The following is a 25,664-nucleotide window of genomic DNA, read 5'->3' as shown; positions in this document are numbered from 1 at the left end:
CTCACTGTCTGATTCTCTCATCCTATTACATTTCACCCAAGGGGTCTATGTAGGGGAGAAAGCAGAACGTTGTGGGTAGGGTGGCCAATCCCGGGATCGGGATCCGCGGGATCCCGGGATTTGGCCCCCAAAACACCGGGATTTCAATCCTGGGATTGGAGTTTCCAATCCCGGGATTTCGGGAATTAGACTGCGCATGCACCCCCTGGAGTGACGCATGCGCAGTCTAATGCCATCACTCCAGGGGGCGCATGCACCCCCTGGAGTGACGCTAGCGCAGTCTAATGCCGGGCAGCGTCTGAGCGGGTGCTCAGCAGCTGCCCGGCTTCTCCCGTCCCGGGCAGTGCCGACGTCAGAGGTCACGATGCTCAGGCCGCACAGGCTGTCTGCCTCCATCCTGTCCCCGGACCAGCCCGCCCGCCCAGCAGCGGACCTGCCGGCACACCGGGCCACCAGCAGACCAGCCCGGGCTGTCCCCGGATCAGCCCGCCCAGCCGTCCTGTCCCCGGGCCAGCCCGCCCAGCAGCGGACCTGCCGGCACACCGGGCCACCAGCGGACCAGCCCGGGCTCCATCACCCCATCTCGCCCACCCACCCGGCCGCACCACGCATCTGTAAGTAAATATGCGGGGCGGCCAAGGTGGGTTTTTAATAGTAGGGAAGCCAATCCCGGGGATCCCGGGATTGGGCATTTTTCAATCCCGAATTCCGGGATTGAAAAAATGCCCCGGGATTGGCTTCCCTAGTTGTGGGCCCCATAGTAAGATATTGAAGGGGCCACTGTCCCTATGCTTTTGGAGAGAGATCACTTTGCATCAGTTATTCATTTGATGTCCCAAATTAGTATTATATGTCATTTTATAAACCATTGCAGGGCTGCCAGTACACATTATACAGTACAACACAGTACCCCTTATTCACATTATGACTTGGTGGGACGTATTAAGCATCACTTTCACATACTAGTCACACGTGCTTACTTATGTGATCTGTATTGCAATGTATAGTCTCCTGATCAGAGTTCTCCTTTGCGATGCTAGGAATTCTAGGTTTACACCCCAGAAGGACACCCAGGGCCGTCGCCACCACTAGGCAGCCTTAGGCATTTGCCTAGGGCGCCGGCCACTGGAGGGTAGCAGTTTGGATCTGCCCCCCCCTGGATGGAGGTGAGTGGCACTGATTGCGGCCACCACTTCCCCCACCCCCTGGAGTGACTCGGGGCCGCTGCATCACCCATCCCCCATGGAGTGACCCGCACCGCATCACCCAGCAAGGATCGGCACATGCTGTTGTTTAATCTTTCTTTAGGGTCCAGCTACTATATGGCCCTTATTCAGATTCACTCACTACCCTGCGTGTTCGCACAGGGGAGCAATGTTTTGCGACTGCGCATGCACCTAATCAGTTATGCGCATGTGCAGTCGCTGTGTGCGAGCGGCCGCGGTGAATAGATTATTTGCTGGCTCTCGCACACATCAGTGCGTGGGGGCGTGACCTTGCGATCCGGGGGATTCGCCCATGGCAACGCATGTTCGAGGGGTGGGCATCTGCCGTCAGCGGCCCGCCCGCTTCCCGTACAGGCACTCGCAGATGTAAGACACCAAAGAGGAGGACTCGCAAGCCTGTGAAATTTGCGAGTCAACCTGCGTAAGGGCCTATATCAAATAGTTCTCAAATCACTGGGCATCTCCAGTAGTGGGCAAGTTGGGGCATGGAGGAAGCGGCTCAGCACTTACTTGGTAAGGAAGGATATTTGTCTTCCAGTATAGGAATGATTTTATCTCCCTCGCTGCCACTTATTCTGACAATTAGGACAATGTACTGTGATAAATGCGATTCGGTGCAATGATTTTGTACTTTGCTGCCAAATAAATAAAATGAGTTATTTAGATAAGAAATTAACAAATTTGTACAAAGTACAGAATTGAGGACCATTTATATATCTCACATCGACATCATTATCCCCCCGAGGCGATGGATCTGGCGGATCAGGAGTTAGAAGCTTATTGCTTTTTATCTCACTTTTTATAAATCTTTATTTTGTCAGGTCAATTTGGATAAAAAAAAGGTGAACATACAGAGTACAGCGAAGTGCAAACAAACAGAAAATAATCCCAAAGCGCAACCAAAAAACCTTAAGTAGCCCCACTGAAAAGCAAGACCACCAAACCAAGGCTCAAAACACTACATACAGGGGGACATTTACTAAGAATACAAATACGACTCAGTCGTATTCCTAATATGAATGAATACGACTGGCTACGGCCGTAATTTTGACAAAAAGCAATTCGTAAATAGGGCAGATTTACTAACCTGCCTTATTTATGAATTTGTATTTGGCCGATGGCGTAGCCAGTCGTAGTCTGGCCGATACGAATTCATATTTAGCGGCCGTATATGCGTCCATGGGCCGGACTTGGTTCCCAAAATCTGGGGGTCAAAACGAGTCGGGGTTTACATCCTATTCATTGCAAAAACAATCTGCCTGCTTGTTAAAATAGGTAAGTATCAGTATGTATGGGCTCTGAGTGTAATAAAGTTTTATTTTTCTTGTACAGTGTGTTTTTATTTAACTACTAGGTGATTCATCGCGCCCTACGGGCGCTCTTCACACCGTCGTAAGGGGCTGCGCCCCCTTAATTTGTGAACGTTTGTATATGAGAAATATGGTTAGAATTGTATGAAAGATGCCCTGTATTGCAACTTAGGTGTCCGCGAATCGCGGGAGGGGGGGTCGCGGAGGGTGCCGCGAAATGCAGGGGGGGGGGTCGCGGGGGGTGCCGCGAATTGCAGGAGGGGGGGGGGTTGTGGGGGGGTGGATGCTGCGAATCGCAGGAGGGGAGGGATTGCAGAGAATCGCGGGAGGGGGGTCGCGGGGTGGGTTGCCGCAAATCGCAGGAGGGGGGTTACGGGGGCGGGGGTTGCGGCGAATCATGGTAGGGGGGGTCGCGGGGGATGTGCCGTGAATCACGGGAGGGGGGGTCACGGGGTGGGGTGCCGAGAATCGCGGGGGGGTGTGTGTGTGCCGTGAATCGCGGGAGTGGGGGTTGCAGGGGAGTGTGACGCGAATCGCCACAAGAAAAAATCAACACAGAAAGGTCAACACATGTAAATGTTGACATAAGTGTGGCACTTCATTGGTGTCCATGTCGACACATGAGAATGAATACGAAAACATTCAAAAAATGAAAAAAAAAACTTCAAAAACTCATGTCAACCTTTTTCATTGTCGACCATAGCCATGTCAGTGTTTTCCATGTGCAATTTAATTCTGGAGCTGCCGCGAATCACGGGAGGGGGGGGGTCGCGGGGTTGGGTGCCGCGAATCGCGGGAGGGCGGGGTTCACAGGGGTTCCGGTGGGGGGTTGCCGCGAATTGCGGGAGGTGGGGGGTCACGGGGGGTGCCGCGAATCGCGGGAGGGGGGTTTGCGGGGGGTGTGACGTGAATCGCCACAAGAAAAACTCAACACAGAAAGGTCAACACATGTAAATGTTGACATAACTGTGCCACTTCATTGGTGTCCATGTTGACACATGACAATGAATATGAAAACATTCAAAAAATGAAATAAATCTTCAAAAACTCATGTCAACCTTTTTCATTGTCGACCATAGCCGTGCCAGTGTTTTGCATGTGCCATTTAATCCTGGGGCTGCCGCGAATCGCGGGGGGTGCCGCGATTTGCGGGAGGGGGGGGTTGCGGGGGGTGGGTGCCGCGAATCGCGGGAGAGCGGGGTTCATGGGGGTTCCGGTGGGGGGTTGCCGCGAATTGCGGAAGGGGGGGGGTTCGCGGGGGGGGGTGCCGCGAATCGCCGGAGGGGGGGGGGGATGTGACGCGAATCGCCACAAGAAAAAAATCAACACAGAAAGGTCAACACATGTAAATGTTGACATAAGTGTGGCACTTCATTGGTGTCCATGTCGACACATGAGAATGAATATGAAAATATTAAAAAAATGACAAAAAAACTTCAAAAACTCATGTCAACCTTTTTCATTGTCGACCATAGCCATGTCAGTGTTTTCCATGTGCAATTTAATTCTGGAGCTGCCGCGAATCACGGGGGGGTGCCGCGAATTGCGGGAGGGGGGGTCGCGGGGGTGGGTGCCGCGAATCGCGGGAGGGCGGGGTTCACAGGGGTTCTGGTGGGGGGTTGCCGCGAATTGCGGGAGGTGGGGGGTCACGGGGGGTGCCGCGAATCGCGGGAGGGGGGGTTGCGGGGGGTGTGACGCGAATCGCCACAAGAAAAAATCAACACAGAAAGGTCAACACATGTAAATGTTGACATAAGTGTGCCACTTCATTGGTGTCCATGTCGACACATGACAATGAATATGAAAAAAATTAAAAAAATTAAAAATAAATCTTCAAAAACTCATGTCAACCTTTTTCATTGTCGACCATAGCCATGTCAGTGTTTTGCATGTGCCATTTAATCCTGGGGCTGCTGCGAATTGCAGGGGGGGGGTGCCGCGAATCGCGGGAGGGGGTCGCAGGGGGGGTGCCACCAATCGTGCAAGGGGGGGTCGCGGGGGGGTCCTTTTTGCCGCGAATCGCGGGAGGGAGGTCGCGGGGGGGTGTTTTTTCCGCGAATCGGGGGGGGGGGTCAGGGGGGAGGGTTTACAGCGATTCGCGAGAGGGGGGGGTCGCGGAGTGGTGGTTATGCCGCGAATTGCGGGAGGGGTCGTGGGGGGGTTCTTTTTGCAGCGAATCGCGGGAGGGGGGGTCGCGGGGGTGTTTTTGCTGCGAATCGCGGTAGGGGGGGTCGCGGGGGAGCGGGTATTTTTGCCGCAAATCGCGGGAGGGGGGGGGGCGGGGGGGGGAGGTTTTGCCGCAAATCGCGGGAGGGGGGCGCTCACCTGGTGGCTGTGGAGTAGCAGTGCTGGGCACCATGGGAAGGCAGTGGGTGTCTGGCACTGTCTGTGGGCTCACTGAGCTGGTTCTCGGTCACATACCTCCCAACATGACCCTCTCCAGGAGGGACACAATGCTCTGTTTCTAGACTTCTCCTTAATGTATGATTGCCATCACCTGTTTTAAACAGGTTAATTTCTCAGAAAGGTGTTCAGCACAGATGAAGGCAATCACACATTAAGAGGAAAGTCCAGGAACAGAGCGTTATAGACACAGACACCCACTTTGAGTGACAGATGTAGCCAAATATATAGGAGATTGGTTCTGCAAGGGGAGGTAACCGGGATCGGCATCAAATACGCAGACATTTCACAACTGTTTTCAGGGTGTATCTCCAATCCCAAAAGTAGTAACCTTTGCTGCGGGGGCGTCTTACTTCCTGCGGCCACAGGTTTCCGTAATTCTGATCTACAAGCGAGGCTACCACTTTGCATGAAACCACTTGGACTTGCAAAAACCCATGTGGGCATCTCAATAGAAATCCAGGTGGCTGCAATAGTATGCGACTGCTATGGCATTGGCGTACAACATGGGCCCTATAAGCGAATGTGTGTCCAGCGAGGATGTGAATAAAATTTAGGGAAAAGTACATCATTCCAGGAACTGCTACATATGACACAAGTGACATGACGGCTCATCACACATACAGTGTCGGTCATAGGCTCTCCACCGATCAGCACCACGTGTAGCTAGATTATGGTTCTGATAGATAGATAGATGTAGTTACTCACTGTATATTCTGGTATGAGTCACCTCTGCTCCAGCAGCCGGTCCCATGCTGCAGAGCCCCCAGGAAGACTCCAGGTTAATGGATGACAGTTGGTCTAGAGCGGGTGGCTGCACTTGTCTGGAGCAGATTGAGATGTTCGGCATCACTTATCACTAAGATTTAGCTAAGAGCCTACATGGATTTAATGTGCGCAATGTCCTGGCATTTAGTGACTGGGTCGCTGCTTCATTAGTTCAGGAGTAATTGTGGAGAGAAGAGATGTTCCTATATTAGCAAACAGAAAAGTTACCTGCATAGACCATCTCGCTCCCCAATCAATCACAATAACTTATATATGGGAAAGAGCAGTATTTTCCAAAATTACCACCTACATTTGGTATTAAAAAAAAGCTATTTTATATATTACCGTTCAAAAGTTTGAGGTCACTTAGAAATGTCCTTTTTAAAAAAAAGAAAAGCATTGCGTTTTTCAATGAAGAGAACATTAAATTTATCAGAAACATGCTCTATACATTGTTAATGTGGTAAATGACTAGACTAGCTGCAAATGTCTGGTTTTAAAAGGAATATCTACATAGGTGTATAGAGGTATTTCCAGCAACCATCACTCCAGTGTTCTAATAGTACATTGTGTTTGCTAATCGCATTAGAAGACCAATGGATGATTAGAAATCCATTGTGCAATTATGTTCGCACAGCTGAAAATGGGTTTTCTTGTTAGAGAAGCTATAAAACTGGCCTTCCTTTGAGCTAGTTGAGTATTTGGAGCATCACATTTGTGGATTCTAGTATACTCTTAAAATGACTAGTATGTGAAACGTGACAGTTTATTCTTGTTCTTCGTAAGGACGGCTATTCCATGCAAGAAATTGCCAAGAAGCTAAACATTTCTTACAATGGTGTGTACTACTCTTTTCAGAGAACAGCACAAACAGGCTCTAACCAGAGTAGAAAGAGAAGCGGGAGGCCCCGGTGCACAACTGAGAAAGAAGACAAGTACATTAGAGTCTCTAGTTTGAGAAACAGATGCCTCACAGGTCCTCAACTGGCAGCTTCATTAAATGGTACCTGCAAAATGCCAGTGTCAACATCTATAGCGAAGAGGCGACTGTGGGATGCTGGCCTTGGAAAAAAGTGTTATGGACAGACAAATTGAAGTTTGAGGTGTTTGGCTCACACAAAAGAACATTTGTGAGACAAGGGAAAAGATGCTGAAGACTGCCAGACTCCATTTGTCAAGCATGGTGGAGGTAACGTGATGGTCTGGAGCTGGTTTGGTGCTGGTAAAATGTGAGATTTGTACAAGGTAAAATAGATTTTGAATAAGGAAGCCTATCACTCCATTTTGCAATGCCATGCCATACCCTGTGGACAGCGCTTGATTGGAGCCAATTTCCTCCTCCAGCAGGACAATGACACAAAGCACCCCTCCAAATTATGCAGGAACTATTTGGGGAAGAAGAAGGCAGCTGGTATTCTGTCTGTAATGGAGTGGCCAGTGCGGTCACCAGATCTCAACCCCATTGAGCTGCTGTGGGAGCAGCTTGACCGTATGGTATGCAAGAAGTGCCCATTCTGCCAATCCAACTTGTGGAAGGAGTAGTACAACGGTAGTGTATACAATATATTAAAAGCAGAAGTATGACTTTTATACAGATGGAGCCGGGCTTGTCTTTGCAGGGGATGGCGGCAGAATCGCCAGCCATCTGTATCTGCGAAAGGGGACGTGCGTGCACGAGATGCGCACACGTCCACTTCCGACGGTGCATCCCCCCGCCGGCTTGTCGGCGGTCACCCGGGGTCCCCACCGCCTCCCCGCACCCCCCCCCTAACCCTGTCCGTCTCCCTGAAGCGGAGATGGACAGGTTCCCGTCGCCTCGAAACTGAGACGCACGTGAGACACACGCGCGTCTCAGTCAGATGGAGCGCCTCGCTGCTGGCAGATCGCCTGCCAAGAAAGTCTGGCGATTCGCCAGCAAGAGGGAGCCCGGCTCCATCTGTAAGTGACATATTGCTATGATGCCGCTGCCTGAGCAATGCACATCATATACTAAATTAAAGGCCTTGGTGTGCAGATTTGCAGAAACATATGGAGATGTAATTGGTTCTTTCGTTTCTGAGTTATGCGGCAAAACATTGGTCTGCCATTTCCAATGAATCACCACTGTGCTCTGGAAAATAGGACATTTGGTGAACTCTCCCCGGGCACACGTGGGTTGACCTGGAACATGTGACTTGCTGGGTGATCTGGAAACTGTGACAGTTATTTGCAGCCACCCACTAATCAGCTGGTACTTACATAAATAAAGAGTATACTGTATAACACATTAAGATTTTTTTTTTATTCTAAGTGGTAGAAGTTTACACGGTTAAGGTAGAAGTCCCACATGGCTTACATATTTTTTAGTATACATACCCTACACAGGGTCATGAGGAAGGGGTGGGGTAGGCACGAATTACCCCGATCTGGGTTTTGATGTGCAGTCCTGGCATAGAATCGGAGAAACATCTTCCCACCGTTCCTCCTAACTTCGCTGAGTGTCGGCAATATTCAAACATTCCAATTAAGAGTCGGCAACCCTGTTCCTACTGTACTTACAAATCTTTATCTCCAAAATTGTTCTGGAAGGATAAGTTATTGCTGACAGACACAGGTCTCACATTGTCCTGTGATGACAAAAGGAGGAAGAAGAATGGGGGAAATGTTACAGTGAAAACAGAGTTCAGAGAAGAGTTCCAAAGCACCTCTGCTCACTACATCATATGATTGTGTTTGCCAAGATCTGTGCCCGTGACACTGAAGAATTATGAATGAAACAGAGCAAAGAGAAATGGTCACAAGGCCGTGGGATAGCATTTGCGCAACCGCCACATTCCTCTATCAACACTGTATATGGAACACACAACCAAAAAAGGGCTTTTATGAAAGGGTTAAAACCATTCCAAACAAAAATAGCATACAGGGAACATACTAGTGTTTCTAGCCTCTGTGGGATCTACATCAGCTATAACCCAACAGCAGTAAGGACTTTCGATCTTGCTGTTGACCAAAGCAGTGATCCTCCTCCAATGCCATCTTTATTTTGGTGGTCTGATCCTCAGAATGCCTAGCCACTCTAGGAGCAGTGGTCAGTGGGCCCGATTCAGAGGTTTGGTACTTTGTATGTGTCGCAGACCGCCCGACTCCGCATATGCAGAACAGGTCTACATTGTCGGAAGCAGATCTACCACAGACCGTCAGTGATCGACAGTCTACAGCCATATTGTGGCGGCAACAGCTGATGAATCACGCCGCTGGCAAGTGGTGTAGCAGGTGATTCGATGTTGCGTTCTAGGACACCGCACAGACATTCACCTTATCTCTCTCCAAGGGTTAGTCATTAGACTCCTTAGCCTCATACCTCAAAGAGATCACTAGTTCCCACTGAATGGATGGGTTGGATAATGTTTGCTTCCACTATGACCAGTGATCCAAGGGGGAGGTGTATCAAACACCGGAAAGATGCAGTACCAAACGATCAGCTCCTTCGAACACAACCCTGGCAGTTAGCAACATATTGGTTGGTACTTTAGCTCTTCATACAGCTTGATATATCTCGCCCAGGCTGTAAGAAATATCACAGGCAGTCATTTAAGTATTTTGCTGAGTTATAGCAATTAAGTCTGGCCAGTTATTACCTTGTCTGTTTCCCCAAATCCTCAATTGATGAGCTGTAGGGAGAACCGGAGCGGACACGGTATGTAATGATCTATTCATCAGACTATAAACCTGCATGTGAAACGTCTCTTACTCTTCTTGTCCATTACCGAGATGCACAAAACTTTTATGACCCGTCACCTCTCCAGGCATTTACCTGAGCATGACGAACAGCCGGGATCCTGTCGCTGGGACACGTCTGCCAGTCTATTTGCAGCTTGCTGAAATCTTTAAGAATTCTAATGAATGCCTCAACGTGCACCAAGTGTAATCTATTCGCCTTAAACCACATCTGCTGCTGACCATCCCGAGGGGCCGCTGGGGTTTATTGCTACCACAAAAGTTTGTTTGAAGAGGTGATGGATTATGCTGTTGGTATTTACTATTCCCTTATCCCAACCAATGGGAGAGGAGGAGCGGCAGATGCGGCTTCACGTCCAACAGACCTAAGACGTTGAAATGTCAATATCTGTTACAATGCCCACACTCAGGGGAACGCAGCCAATAATGCCGGGGTTGCTGGACGGCCGCAGATTGACAACTCTTTTCCGGAGACGTCTTATTTTTAGCAGCGCAAACAAAAAGGCGGATTTGCTACCAATTATATCGGTGTAATTGACTTCTATTCTAGCCGGTTCATTTAAAGCATCAGCTATCTCAGGCAGGAACAGATACATGGGCACAGGTGACTGCTCTTAGATTAAAGACAATGGTAAAACGGTACTTGTGTAATATCTGGGCGCCCGATTTTTTCATTGCATGCCACTACTTATGGCATGCAATGAGACGCGATGGGACCGGATTTGGGGCTTTTTAGACGTTCCTTGTACAATGTAAAAATCGGTCGCGTCTCATGCCATTACAATGGCATGCGATGCGTTGCGACGTGACCGACCCGATTTTTACATTGTACCCAATGTTAAATGGCCCCCCAGACCCAATTTTTAATTGTATACCCACCATGATGGTTAATTATTAGGTAAAATGCCCCCCCCCCCCCCCATTGTTAACGCAACACCACGATACACGCAAACTCGGAGCGCAGCGAGCCCACGAGGGGCGGCGGTACGCGTCCTCCATCCTTTTCATACCCCCACTATCCACGTCGGCGTGGAGTTGAATTTATATAGACGCGGAATACATGTGAAGTAATGCGCGTCCGCTCGCCACACTTCTGGCTGTATAAAATCAACTCCACACCGACATGGATAGTGGGGGTATGAAAAGGTCGGAGGACGCGTAACGCTGCACTTGCCACGCTTAGGGTTGCCGTTGATCGTGGGTTGTGGCGTTAACAATGGGGGGGCATTTGACATAGTCATTACCCATCAGGGTGGGTGTACAATCAAAAATCGGGTCTGGGGGGGCATTTAACATAGGAATCAGGCATCTGGGTGCCTGTACAATTAAAAATCGGGTCCAATTGCATTGCATGCGATGTGACCGATTTTTGGTTGTACAATGACATAAGATTAAAAAATTGGGCGCCCAGATAATACACAAGTACCGGTAAAACATATAGGGTGACATGTAATAGGATGAGATTTTTGGTAAGGTCCCAAAATCACAGTAAATCACATGTTTGAAAATCAAATTTTTTAGCGAAATCGCAAATGTAATAGAAGGCGGATCTTTAGGTAGAAAAGGAATTCACATTCCAATTATGTCCATTTTTGGTCATAGTAATGTGCAAATTAAAATCACTGAAATGTACGATTTTTTGGAACATGGTAATGTTCAGTTTTTGGTGATAATTTCAAAATAAAAACAGAGGGAGGTCCCTCCTGCGTTCCTCAAATATAAGGCAAGAAAAAACAAATCATATTATAGAAACCAGCACCAGGCTCAAAAATACTGGGGACAAAAAAAAAAAAAACCTGGAAATCCCCCACCAGGCTCCAACAGCCAGCTGTGTCAGGGGACACTTTTTATACAAGTTCCCCTGTCTGTACCATGAGGGGGCTGTCCGAGGGCGGTGGATGCCTGCCAATATTAATATGCCCGCTGGGTCCCATAGTTCATCTGTGAAGAGAATGCGGAAATAACACATACACCCAGAACAGTAAAAGTTTAATACACTACCTTTTTTACACCATGAAATCACACTTGCTTACCTTGTCCAGCACTGCCCTCTCTCCCGCTGCTCACTCTGCACTGACAGCCCCTGAGGGAGCAGGCTAATTTATAGTGGGGGACGGGGATCCCTGTAGAATTTTGAGGACAAAAATTAAGAGAGACCTCATACTGTACATCACAGTAGAGGCGACTGTATAGCCTTCTGTTATATGCTAGCGCTAATCTTTGGGTGACCCCCCAACTAGTCTGATAGGGAGCAGAGTGTTTCTGGACAAGGCTGTGTACACCCCTGCCCAGCACCTGCCTTAGGCAGGAAAAATATCCTCAGGGGATAGTGTCCCAGGGTTGTTGAGCAGAATGTAGTGGGGGTGGTCTGTTACCAGGGGCCCAGGAGCCAGTAATAGTAAGGAGCCCCGGGTGAGAGAAGGTCCCTAAGTACAGGAGGACCTTTAAGGAGAGACTGCAGCAGAAATTGGGAGAAAAGTGCCAGTGAGGCAGACAGTAGTGACTGATCCCTGAGGAAAGCAGAAGCAGTGCCTGCAAGAGCTGAGCAGTGCCTAGGGTGCTCACTGAAAGGCTGATCCCGGGGTCTGGCTGAGGAGAGCAGACTGAGGCTGATCACTGAGGGAAGTAATGAAGCAGTGCCCTGAAGCAGAGCCCAGGTGACTGAGGCTAATCCCTGAGGAAAGAAAGCAGCACCCTAGAGCTGAGTTTGGCTGAGGAGAGCTGACTGAAAGTCTGATCTCTGAGGGAAGTAAGGAAGCAGCGTCCTAGATTGGAGTTTGGATGAAGAAAAGCTGACTGAAAGGCTGATCCCTGAGGGAAGTAAGCAGCACCCTAGATCAGAGTTTGGCTGAGGAGAGCAGACTGAAGCTGATCGCTGAGGGAAGGAAGCAGTGCCCTGAAGCAGAATCTGGCTGAGGAGAGCAGACTGAGGCTGATCCCTGAGGGAAGTAAGGAAGCAGTGCCCTAGAGCGGAGTCTGGCCACAAAACTGTGCAGACCAGAAGGATAGGCGAAGAGACAGACCACCAGCAGAAGATGAGAGAAAGATCCCTGTGGTGGAAGAACTCTCCGTGGACACCTGGATGGAAAGACCCTGAGCAGACCAGTGCTGTGCTCAGCATCCCAGGCAGCGCTGAAGACTAGGACGCAGGTGCCTGAAGCACTGCAGCATGGGTGGAGACACCAGTGCCCTTCCCCCCCCCCCCCCCGCCCACTGCAGTAGTGCTCTGCCCCAGTGAGTTAGTATAAATGGCGGGCTCTCCATTTTTTCTCCTGCTTCTCTAGCAGTTACAGTAAGATGGGACATGCTCCCTTTCTGTTTTCTGCCCCAGCTATGTGTTATATCTGTATAGGGGGAAGGCTCCTCTTCATGCTCCACTGCAAATTATCGGTACATAGGGAGTTACGCTCCTGCCTATGCACAGATAACATCGCTGCACACCCATGATGTGTGCGAGCAGCCCTTTAACCCCATGAGTGGTGGGTTTTTCGGGGGCAGGACATACATACCAGGGCTGGTTTTTCCTGTCCCAGAAATACCCACCAAAGACAGAGCCGACCACTCCGGCGATCGTACGTTCGGAAAAGTTCGGGGCTGCCTGAGAGTTTGGGCGCCCGAGTCCCCCCAAGCCTGCCGGTTGGTCACTGCTGTGAATGGCGGCGGGGGCAGCAGCGTATAATGGCCAGAGCGACTGAAGGGATGGGGAGTGGTCTACCCGGTCTGTGGTGGGTATTTCTGGGGCAGGAAAAACTTACCCTGGTAGGTACGTACTGCCCCAGAAAAACCCACCACTCAAGGGGTTAAATGGCCTATTGCTATATAGCTGGATGAACTGATTGTCTTAAAGTCAAACCAGCTTCAATCATATAGGAACTGTTGAATGTTATGTATATTGGTTTTCTTTCTGTTCTTGCTTGCATATTAGTGTATATGGAGTTAGATCCTGATGGAGTGGTACCTTGTCTACACTAATACCGCTTTCAGGTTGCAAAATGCAGGGTCGCCCCCGGACGGTTCCGACCTGAAGCTCTCTCTGGTCCCTTCAGCAACCCAGCAATATTGCCGGTTCGCTGACGCAACGTCATGCGGGGGTAGGAGAATGCTGCTCCAAGCACTGCATCCTCCATCAGTGTGAAGGGAACCGGGTCGCTTGACCCAAAAACCGATAAGAACCCCCCCCCCCCCAATAAACACCAGCTTATATTTCTGCTATGGAGAAACACAGCTTTTAATCTATTTAGAGCAACCATGTCCAACCTGCGTCCCTCCGGCTGTTGTGAAACTACAAATCCCATCATGCCTTGCCACAGTTTTGCTAAAATGTAATGCTAAAACTGTGGCAAGGCATGCTGGGAAGTGTAGTTTCACAACAGCTGGAGGGCAGCAAGTTGGACATGCCTGATATAGAGTAGAAGAGAATAAAACCAGACAGTTACTAAAAAAAAAGACCAGAGACGTCCTTCCTTCTTTTGGAATGAGCACATTTATTTCAGAGTAAAACCTACAGCTGGACCAGATTCCCAAAAACAAGGAACTGGCCAAGCCTATTTACAACATTAATAGCATTGACCGATGTTAGGATTAATGAGTGGGTGATGTACATTTCAGAAATCACTAAATTAAAATCCACAGTGCAAAGCCAAGCTGCGGGGGCACATGGTACATGATGGAGTCCCAAATTCACTACGCCAAAAATTAAGCTGCAAGTGGGGTAAGGATTGGAAAACGGTATTGGTCCATTTTAAAACGTTTTTTAAAAAAATGCTTATTAGCTATGAGAGGACCAGTCCACCATGAACAGTGGGAGATGGCCATTATGTCGGGATTTGTGACATCACGTTGGTACCTCATGCTTGGGTGATGCCATCAATGAATTAATTCATTAACCCTGTGACAGAAACCCTAGAAGTCCACCAAATAAGCACTATTTTGCGGAAAGTAATGAGCACCGGTATGTTGACTGGAAAACACAGAGGATTGGTCGGAAATGTCAATCAGAGCACCAGTTCGAATGTCGTATCTGGACTTGATGTTCGGTAAGTGCATAAATTCATAAGGTAAGGAAGCCTTCAGTTAAACCCTTACAATCATTTTATAGCTAAAAAGGACACCATTAACAAAAAATGAAATAAAAAAAAGAAACAAAACAACTAAAACAATGATGAAATAAAAGAAAATTGTACAATTTGGTTACGTAAATCATTTTTTTTTTATATGACACCATTAAACTGGGCACAACAGCAATATTCCCAAAATATATCATCGAAGCATAGGCACAAAAATTTACAACGGAAATTTATGCTGGAATTTAGAAATATTTGAATAAAGACAGTAAGCACGGGAACGTGAAGTCCAATTTGTAGACACAAAGCAATGAAGAGCTATGTACATGTGAAACGACAACATGCTAATGTTTTACCAGGACAACAATAGAACAATCCCCCTCAAAGTTCATATGGTAACTTGTAAAAACTTATCCAAAGTATATACAGTACAGTAGGCAAAGTTTTGGCTTCAAATGACAAAAAAGATTAAGGCATTACATAATTATGCACCTGTCACTAATGATGGCAGAGTCTCTGGAGATAAACTTCAGCGTGGGGGGGGGGGGGGGATGTATCAAGATGTTGGCGAGATCAAGTACTGTATCAGTCAACCAGCTTCTAACTGCCATTTGAAAAAGGACAGGAGCCGATTGTTACTTTATCTCCAAATGGCTTCATACATCTCCCTCTTCTGACTCCTAGTAAACCAATTGGCTCGTTTCTCCTGAATCCCGCCAAGCTCACAAAATGGCTGCCATGACTGTAATATGTTAAAAGACCGCACTACATGACGTTCGACAATAACGCATGAGGATTTAACCTGAACAATATCAGAAGATGGTATTACAAACTAATAAAAGGGGTCAAAGAAAGGCGACGATCAACGATGAATGAAAGCAGACATTTTTTCCTCTGCACGGATTTCCTGGGCTGCATTTGTCTAATAACCCAGAGCATCACTAAGCGCATGTAATACAGAAGGAGAATTATAGCTGCAGGGATAACCTTTGAGGCCTTCGTCAATATAGGCGCCCGTGTGACACGGAAATCCCGCTGTCAACTCGTGGTCTGAGGTGAAAAGAGAAGCAAACAAAGCAGAGCATTGATCGGACAAATGTGAGGAGATATTGACCAAAAGAGGACCTCGGGATTTACACATCAAGACCTGAGTGACAGCAACTTCTTAAAAGGTGTGGGGGGGGGGGGGGGGGGAGGGGGGCATAACCACGTTGGCCTGTATAACAATTCTGAAGGGGGTCAGCACAGCTGCTCAACCGCTGGATATACAGTACAAGCCGAGGTGATCCTGAATCTTCTGCCAATATTTTCTTTGTCCGGTGATCCCCAATTGTTACGTTGCAAGAAAGGACAGCAAACATTTTTGCACATTTCTCCTCCATGCCGCCATCTTGTCCCAAAACTCAATGTAAAAATGGCACATTTTCACAAAATTAGGCAACGGATGCCACAAGTGAATCTGCGCTGGTCTTTTTACAATTTGTAAATAAGGTCTACTATGCCCCCCCAAAGAATTCATCACCCCACAATAATAGGAGGGTCTATTAACCAGCCAAGATCAATACTGACTATACATAGTAACACACACCCACAAGCTAGCCGCCACGTGCAGTGTTGGCAAGTGCTAGAATTGTAATTATACTTCCTCTTCCAGCTCCGGCACAAATTATTATCAGGTAGCGCTATTTTATTCATACATTTTACACCAAAATTTTTGTCCCTAGAATGCAATGTTATCAGGGATTACCACAGGTGGCGGCCTACTCAGGTGGTGCGGTTATTAGGGTTTGTATTCACCTCCTTTGTAGAGTAGTAACGAGCAATCTCAGCACCACAAAGACCGGGCCAGCAAGGCCAATCCCGTATCGTTCTCTGAACAGGTGATTTTTCCTTGTTATGGGCGTTACCCGTCTTGACAGGTCGTTACTCCATCATTAAGGGCCAGTCACGAGAGTCTGGACAGGTGGTTACTCATCATTATAGGCAAGTTACGTGTTTCTGGACCCTCCTTATGGGCCAGTTACATGTGTCTGGACAGGACACTCCTCATTATGGGCGTAATGGGTCTGGAGAGGTGGTCACACTTTGTTATGGGCAAGTTACATGTCTGGACCGGTGGTCGCTGCTAGTCATGGGCCAGTAACGTGTGTCTGGACAGGTAGTCAATTTTCGTTATGGGCAAGTTACGTGTCAGAACAGGAGGACACTCCTCATTATGGGCGTATTGTGTCTGGACAGGTGGTCCATCCACGTTATGGTCGTAATGGATCTGGACAGGTGGTCCCTCCACGTTATGGTCGTAATGGATCTGGACAGGTGGTCACTCTTTGTTATGGGCAAGTTGTGTGTCTGGACAGGTGGTCACTCTTCGTTATTGACCTTTGGTATATAGACATGACTGTGTATCCAGCATCCTCCTTTTGCATTATCTGCATTCCCAGTTCCATGATCAGTTGCAGCGCACTCTCTTTGGATGCAGATTAATTTTGGTTACATGCCAATAATACATTCATGGAGCCTACAAGGAGGACGCCAACGTATGCAGTCATAAACCTCTTTCTGACAAGGTGGAAAAAGAGAGCTCCGATGGGGTACTTATCAACCCTGGTCCCCGCACAGATAACTGGTGACAGCCACAATGCTGTGTGCCACCGATTATGTAATAATACTGAATGGGACCCCCCCAATGCCCTTCCTGTTAGCACAAGCTGCAATCAGACAACTGCCATGAGCCCAGGAGTGGAGGAGCAACGACCTCCTTAGATAACCCACTGGCATACACCCATTAGGTCCCGCGGCCACAAGTCTGTACACTGGCACTACATTCTTTTTTCCTTTTCTTTTTTTTTTTATTGTCATCACCGATACTTTAAGTATAAGACAATTTAGTAAATGAAAAATAAACATATGAAACAAGAGCCCCAAAAAAAAAAAAAATCATGTAAAAAAAAGTTTTGACATTTCGACTGTGGTGGGTAGCATAAGGGTTTCGGTGCCCGCAAACCAAACCAGTAAACAAAACCGGCCAATAGTAGCCTTTATTACAGTCCATAGATCTATCCATTGCTTAGGATATTGGGAATGCCTTTGGCTAACCGTTCTACAGGTGACCGGCGGAAAGTCAAACAATCCGCTGACAATTAGCGTTAAGATAATGGCTGATCCTAGGATGTACAGGTCAGGACCAATATGGTTCAGCCCATTAAAATAACATAATCATCTTATCCAGCAAATTGACTGAAAAAGAGTCCCAACACCACAGAGTACCCATGAACTACACACTGGAAAGGCAGCCATTTTATGCCTAGAACCAATGTTTGTGTGACCGCACTTAGCATAGGGCAGCCATTTTGTGGTCTCAAACCAATGTTGGTAAGAAATCAGTAAGAATCAGTGATCCGACTAAAGCATGAGGAACTGTGCATCATGTCACCGTTTCCCAGTCCATAGAGAGGCTGATATCTCATAACCATTAGCCTAGCTCACAAAATGTCTGCCTCTGCTTCATATACACGGGGGAGCCATTTTCCTTTTTTTTGGGAGCAGCACTGATGAAGTAGCCGACCAGTCAGAGATGGAAAGTTGGGTATTATAGAGACCTTGGAATGTACAGTAGCAATTAGCACTATGTGATACAGAGCAGCATATTCAGATTATAAAACAACCAAACCCCGGAGACCCACATTGCGTTGAAGGCTTGTTTAATCCTTTACCCGCTGTAGAGGAGCCCGCCACAAATCGAAGGCCTTGGCAGCAATAATTGCAATACTAAAAGGTTTATGTTATTTATTTTTCTTTTATTTTTTTTAATACAAAAATCTATGATATATTTTCTATTTATATATTTATTTACAGAATAATTTCAAAGTGTTTGGAACGGCAGTAAATGCAATTTATGCTGCTGTGTACCCCATAGATCTTTCTAGAACAGTCTCCAAAGGCTTTCCCAGTCAGGATATAAATGGGCAACAGGTCAATGCAATGAAGGAGTGGAATATATATATATATATATATATATATATATATATATATATATATATATATATATATATATATATATATATATATATATATATATATATATTTATTATTAATCCAAACATCAAGCTATTGTATTCAAATAATAATGATAAAAACAAAACCTAAAAGGCTATTGGCACTAAACACTTTGCTACATATAAAATGTCCAGCTAATATAAAGCACATTGTACCAACCCTCTAAAACAGTTAAGATATATACACTGATCTAGATATATTAACAAATAGAATATTACAAAATATTAAAGGCCACAGTCGCATCCTCCCCTCGGTCTTATTTGAAGTTGGCGTAGTCCGAGAATGCGTCAATATATTCCTGCACCACCCTGTAGCAGAATTCGTACTGCTCCTGCGTGTGGGGAAAAAAAACAGGGAAAGAAGGGGGGGGGGGGGGTGTCAGTATTTGCAGGACAAGAATTACAATTGCATCTTCTATAAACACCATCAATTTCTTTAGGACTCAAGACTAGAATTTTAAATGAAATAATGCAGGAAAAAAATGGCATTTTTTCAACCTCACCGTCTAAGCCAGGGGTGTCCAAACTTTTTGAGATGAGGGCCAGATTTGGTGAAGTGTAAATGTGTGGGGGCCGACCATTCAGCCTGACATTCTTTGAATCATTAAATCACATCAGAATGGTCCACCACTCTGCCCCCATTCACTTTATGTCCCCCAGACTGCCCCGTCACTGTATTTCCCCCAGCCTGCCCCGTTCACTGTATGTTCCCCACTCTGCACCCATTCACTCTGTCCCCCAGCCTGCCCCCCTTCTCTTAATGTCCATCAGTGCCTCCATTCATTGTATGTCCCCAAGCCTTACCTTCCTTCACTGTATGATCCCCATTCACTATGTACCCCACTCTGCCCCTATTCACTGTATGTCCCCCAGCCTGCCCCTGCTCCCCTTTCTCTGAATGGCCATCACTGCCTCCATTCACTGTATGTCCCCCAGCCTGACCCTCCTTCACTGTATGTCCCCCACTCTGCCCCCACCCTTCTCTGTATGTTTCCCAGCCCCTTGTGTGAGCCAGAGGAAGGAGAGGCAAAGCAGGCACTGCAAGGACAGGAGATGCTTGGGCTCCCGCTGCTGCCCTCCTCCGCTCTGCATGTTACGGGAGCAAGCTTCCCCCTTGCTGCCCCCCTCCCCACACACTGCTGTCACTGTGATTGTGGAGTATGGTGATATACGATTGCAGCAGCAGGGGTAGGACGCCAAACACATCTGACTGTGGCGGCCGGCACCTCCTCACTGCAGCAGACAGTAGTGTCCTATAGTGTCCTGTGCTGTACTTCTCACATCTGATGCTCTGCCCGCTTCCAGCTGGAGGCTGCAGGCTGCTTGAAATGACAGCACGGGCCGCAATTGGCCCCCGGGCCTGACTTTGGACATGCCTGGTCTAAGGGGATCCTCACCGGCCTCTCACGGCGAGGATTCTGCCCAAACATTGAATACGGTGAGGGGGGTTTGACAGCGAGGATGGAGTATTTCTGGCAAGTAAAAGTCATCCTCGCCTTACAAACCCCCCCTCGGCGACGTCATTGAATACCACTCTATAGCGAGGGGCAGTGTGTAGGGGATGCAACCAATGCATGCAGGATGGCTAAGTGTCCACGGGTTCTGTCGCCATCACTGAGGCCAATGATCCAATAATTGCCAACACGCCAGCGTGAAGCTCAAGGGGCAAGAGTCAACAAAGTTATGAGCCTAAGGCCCGATCACACAGGAAAAGGTTCCCCACACTGCTGACGACGTGCACTATCGCCTGCGGATAGACATGGGGGGGGGCACCTACCAGTGTCTGGACCATGTGTGGCCTTTGTAACCTTAAGCTTTTCACGGTTTGAAAGACGTCTAGAATCCCCTCCGCTTTCACTCTCTCCAGCACTGTGCTCAGGGCGCAGAATGTCCCCGTCCTCCCGGCGCCGGCACTGGGGCAGAAAGCACAGTATGAGAAGGAAAGCCAATAAACAAAACCCTGATCACATTTCATCCCATACACATCAATGATGACACAACCAGCTGCTGTGACGTGCTCTGTAACCCTGTGATTCCCTGCGGTGTGTCGGGATTGGCTGTTACTTGTAGGTCACATGGCTGCTCACCTGCAGTGTACGGTAATTGGGTGATTCCCGGATTGTTGCTGCTGTTTCTGCACAGCGGCAATAATATTTATCATGCCCTTCCCATCGGTGGGAATGCCGACTTCCGGCCACCCGTGAAAGTGGAACTGTCTGATCTGACGGGCTTTGTTCTCCTGTTGGGAAGAAGGAGCTGATTACAGTGCGGAATAACACAAGGTGTACACAGTGGTGACGTAGACAAATATAAACTACCAAAAAACAGAAATACAGTAAGTTAATGTTTCACTGGACGCTGGTGTCATAACTATTTAACAGAAAGACGCTAACAAACACAGCAGCTAATGAAAAGGACTGTTGCTACTTGCGTCACCCATGAAAGTCACGCCCATTGCTTGCTGGAACCACCGAAAGACACGCCCATTGCCTGCGGCAGCTACTGAGAGGCACACCCATTGTTCGCAGCAGCCCATAAAAAGCTGCGTCTATTGCTCACAGTATGAAAAAAGCCATCATCCCTTGCAGCGGCCAATGAAGGCCATGGTCATCCCTTGCAGCGGCCAATGAAGGCCATGGTCATCCCTTGCAGCGGCCAATGAAGGCCATGGTCATCCCTTGCAGCGGCCAATGAAGGCCATGGTCATCCCTTGCAGCGGCCAATGAAGGCCATGGTCATCCCTTGCAGCGGCCAATGAAGGCCATGGTCATCCTTGTATAGAGCACGCAATGAAAGCCATGCATCGTGTTATAAGCTCTCCCTTGTCCCCTACACCCATAGCAGGAGCAGATATAGCTGAGGGAACTTGGATCACAATAAAGGCTCTTTACAGCCAAGTGAAGCACTGGTTCCTAGGGACCAAAATGGCGGCATACATGCAGGTGACTGGTGTACCAGAATGGAAACACAGGATTCTCATCTTCCATTTCACACAGTCAGTACACTACTGTGAGGAAAAGCGGGGAAACCTCAGGATGTTCTTACCCTGTTGTTGGAGACCAGAAGATCTCGCACCGTGTAGCTGTCACTCTCCTCCTCTTTCTTCAGCTCTATGGTAATGTCACCAAAGGACATGTTGCCTTCTGACGGCCAATACTGCGCGCACTTCTCCTGAAGGGATTACAGAAGACATTTGTATAAAAGAGGTAAAGGAACAATAACAAGAGGCAAAGATGGAGGTAGTGTATCCCATCCCATTAGCGCCTGTATGTTTCCACCTAGGTAAATGGAGGTAGTGTATGTAGGTCTGACACTGCAAAAGATGGACAATTCCACTACAACCGGCCGCATTTTTCCATATAACGGAGTTGGTACTTTAGAGGGGGTGGGGGTATCACATAAAGTTGATTGACAATTGTGTAGCCATTTTGTAGGCTTAGACTGCATTGAGGCAAACTAATTGCTAGGAACCAAGTGCCTCAGCGATTGGCTAGTGTACGGAGATCACACATTTGCAAAATGGCTGCCACAGCATAAGACAAACACTTTATGGGCTATGAAGCAGCATGAATATTTGTCCCATCAGAAAACAACATTCGTGAAGTAATTATGCAATTAAACTCTTATTGCACCATAATTACGGTACAATGCTAAACCACAATGGAGACATTTTCCTTGGGGTACTTTGGGGCAATTCCTACAGCATGGTGGTATATACCTGCCCCCTCTCCTCCAGCTCGGTTAACATGACGATAGAACAGGATTTCCACTCCCAGATCATCCTCCAGAAATCCTCTATGGTGTGACGTAACGGACCCTGACTTGCAATATAAGAGTCCTTTTGTCTATACCCCTGTAAGACAAAGCAGTAATATATTATGTTATTAGAGCGCACTCTAGTGTTAGGACAGTGGCATGGACACAGCTGTTTTTTTTTTTGAACGGACTTCTTTCTATGGTGACTGATAACTCGAGTACACATTGCAGAAGGACAGCTGTGCTAAAGCAGGGTTATACTTAGTAGAAGTCCTGTAAGGGACCTTTGCTTGCAGTGTGAGTTATCTATACACAATAACTAAGGAACAATGGGGCAGATGTATTAAGCCTTAACAAAAGATAAATGCAAGGGTGATAAAGAGATAAACGTCCAGCCAATCACATCCCAACTGCCATGTTACAGGCTGTGTTTGAAAAAAGTCAGCAAGGAGCTGATTGGCTGGACGTTTATCTCGTTTTATCCTTATCACCCTTGCATTTATCTCTTGTTAAGGCTTAATACATCTGCCCCAATGGCTCTTAGTGATTTATACAGACTCCAAGATGCCAGCTGTAAAACAATAGGGCCAGGAAATCTGCAGATCCCCTCGTTTGTATCGGACTCCAACATCATTTTACATGCAAGCTGAATATTTGACAATTCCACAGCCAATAAGTCGTTCTGCAAACATCATTGCGTCTACGTGCGGGTAAGGACTCAATCAAATTTCTGATTCAGCTTCGCAAACAACTTTCAAATGCCAAACTCCCCGCTCGCGCACAACAACTGTCCTCCTCTGAACAAACAAGAGGGGAATTAGATTGTGGGTCCCTGTGGAAGTAGAGATTGTCCCAAATCGAGCTGGATGAATAAATCAGGAGCAAAATAAGAGAGGCGAGACACAGGGGGCCATACCCCTGCTGACCAGAACTACCAGCCCAGCGAGAGCTGCAGGGGGCGCTGCGGACACCTGCCTCCTGAGGGACCCGCGAAGGCTCATCGCTACTCTGCAGTTATTTTCGTTTGAGTTTAAACTGACCGCTTGTATATATATATATATATATATCTATATATAGTTATTGTTTATTTATATGGCGCCCCAAGGGTTCCGCAGCGCCTGACAACACATAGATGAGCGAGAAACAAGATAGTGTAACAAGTGGGCTGCGTTTTTTAAATGTCCCTTTAAATAGACGGTTATACCAATGAAAAACCCAACATTTCTAAGCATCCTCAAAGAGGTATGTAATACTATATAGAATACTTACATCGATAAAGGAGGCATTTACGTAGTCTGTATTCTCTTCCCCTCTCTTCACTGGGATTATGACCCGGTTGAATTCATCTGTTCAAAAAAGAAAAGAAAAATCTATAAACAAAAAGGAGAAATGGTACAAGAAGGGGTTGCCAACTTTAAAGATGGCCGCTGCCATTTAAACACACAGTCGCTGACCACAGACACTTACACGGGATAATCTGAAGGACCCGGTTTTTCTTCATGTTTGGCGGTAGATTCCCCGTCCGCATCTTGTCGTTCTGAATTTTAATGGACGTTAATTTCTGTAATAAAACAATGAACAGATTCCATGTAAATCAGACTCTGATACAATCTATAGGGAACACCTTCCCAAAATTCCCCTCAATAAGGCCCTGGAGGGAGCACGATGGCGGTTGCTGATTGGAAGTGTAATCTCTGGCATCACGTGCTCCTACTGTGCTGAACTCACATACATTAGACAGCTCAGTGGTGACACCTAGTGGAAAACACTCGCCACTTCAGCAGATGCACTTGGTGAGATCTATGAAGTACCAACCAGCTCCGGTCATTTATCAAATACCGTGTGTAACATGCCAGAGGCTTTTTGGCTGCTATTTTATCTCTCACCAAGGCTTAGTACATCTTCCTGTTTCATTTAGATCGTTTGTCTTTATTATCCTTTATTTATATGGCGCCACAAGGGATCCACAGCACCAATCACAGAGCACATAAATGAGTAAAGCAAAACAGGAAACTGTGACTTCTAGTAGAATACAATAGAGAACAAGCATAGGACATAACCAGAGCTGCATCAGCAGGCGGCACTGAAATCAGCATCAGGGAGGCAGAAAACCACAAGTTCGGGTGCCTTCGAAGGAAAAGCACATGAGGGAAGACGGCCCAGATGGTGTAGACAGTGAGCATAGAACAGAGGGTTAAAATGAGCGTTGGTTGGGTTTGGTGAAAAAGTGGGTCTTGAAAGCCTGTTTGAAGTTTTGTAGAGATAGGAAGAGAGAGGCAGAGAGTTCCAGAGAAAGGGAGCAGCAGCACAAGAAAAGTCTTGGAAGCAGGAGTGAGAAATCAGTATGCAGGAGAGGTGGCATGCATTAGCGGAGTGCAGATGACGTGCAGGAGAAGAGGTCAGATATGTAAGTGGTAGAGGAGTGGGTGATGGCTTGTAAGTGAGTGTAATGGACGTCGTAGACTGAATTTGCCAAGAAATCGTGCAAAATCAAGTGTACGACACCCGATTTGATGCACAATTCCGTGCGCTTCGAGTCAGATTCGGACCAGCAGAATATAAGATAAATCGGAATCGGACCCATCAGCTGCACAACGTAGATGCATTTTAGCACCCGTGATGAATCGAGCCCGATTTTGTCCGTAGGTGTGCGCCAGTGATGCTGCACTGCTGGAATTCACCTATCTGCAGGTCGGACCTCCGAGCGTGGGCAGGAGGGATCCGATACGTAATCCCGGCGGTCGGAATCCCGACACTGGAATCCCGACCGCCGGAATCCCGACATGGGGGGGACGTGGATCGCCCCCCCTTGCGGGCTCGCTACGCTCGGCACGCTATTTTATTCTCCCTCTATGGGTGTCATGGACACCCACGGAGGGAGAAAGTTTCGGGATTTCGGCGGTCGGGATTTCGGCGGTCGGGATTCCAGTGTCGGGATTCTGAATGCCGGGATCCCGATCGCCGGCAAATTGACCGCATCCCGGCAGGAGATTTGAAAAGAAAAAGCCTTAACAAAAGAATGAGCAGCCAATCGGCGGCACATCAAGTGCCAAATCGCATAGTGTATGGGGGGCCTTATGGAGCTTGGTTTCTGTAAAGGAAGGGGAGCATGTGAAGGGCTTGTAGAAGAGGGGGGAGACGGATGTAGTGGGTTTGGTGCTGAAGATGAGCCGGGCTGCAGCACTGAGGGTTCTCTTCTGATCCTGGTAATATTTCTGAGGTGGAGATGAGGTTTGTGAGAGGTGCTGAATGTGTGGTGTGAAAGAGGGAGTATTACTCACAGACAGCGCAGTTAGGGGCTAGAGTAGGGATGCCAATCCCAGGGCATTTTTTTTCAATCCCGGAAATTCATTTGAAAAAAGCCCA

At 47.6% G+C, this 25,664-nt stretch overlaps 1 protein-coding gene across 3 annotated transcripts in view; it reads right to left on the bottom strand.

Moving 5' to 3' along the window:
- Positions 1–13,888: 13,888 nt before the first annotated feature.
- PTPRA (protein tyrosine phosphatase receptor type A) overlaps positions 13,889–25,664 on the bottom strand; it is a 95,807-nt gene continuing 84,031 nt past the window's right edge. For 2 of the 3 annotated variants that reach the window (XM_083183109.1, XM_083183277.1), the window contains 7 exons: positions 23,766–23,859; positions 23,568–23,644; positions 22,261–22,395; positions 21,588–21,713; positions 20,630–20,781; positions 20,320–20,455; positions 13,889–18,874 (listed from right to left, as the gene is read on the bottom strand). In XM_083183109.1, the coding sequence (XP_083039235.1) occupies positions 18,800–18,874; positions 20,320–20,455; positions 20,630–20,781; positions 21,588–21,713; positions 22,261–22,395; positions 23,568–23,644; positions 23,766–23,859 (795 nt within the window). In that variant the 3' untranslated portion in view covers positions 13,889–18,799. The remainder of the gene's footprint in view (positions 18,875–20,319; positions 20,456–20,629; positions 20,782–21,587; positions 21,714–22,260; positions 22,396–23,567; positions 23,645–23,765; positions 23,860–25,664) is intronic. The other variant, XM_083183191.1, reaches the window with a different exon arrangement.

The sequence above is a fragment of the Crinia signifera genome, chromosome 1 (assembly GCF_055691185.1).
Source record: "Crinia signifera chromosome 1, ASM5569118v1, whole genome shotgun sequence".
Lineage (NCBI taxonomy): Eukaryota > Metazoa > Chordata > Amphibia > Anura > Myobatrachidae > Crinia > Crinia signifera.
The sequence above is the reverse complement of the archived record's forward strand: the minus strand, read 5'-3'. Positions and strand labels throughout refer to the sequence as shown.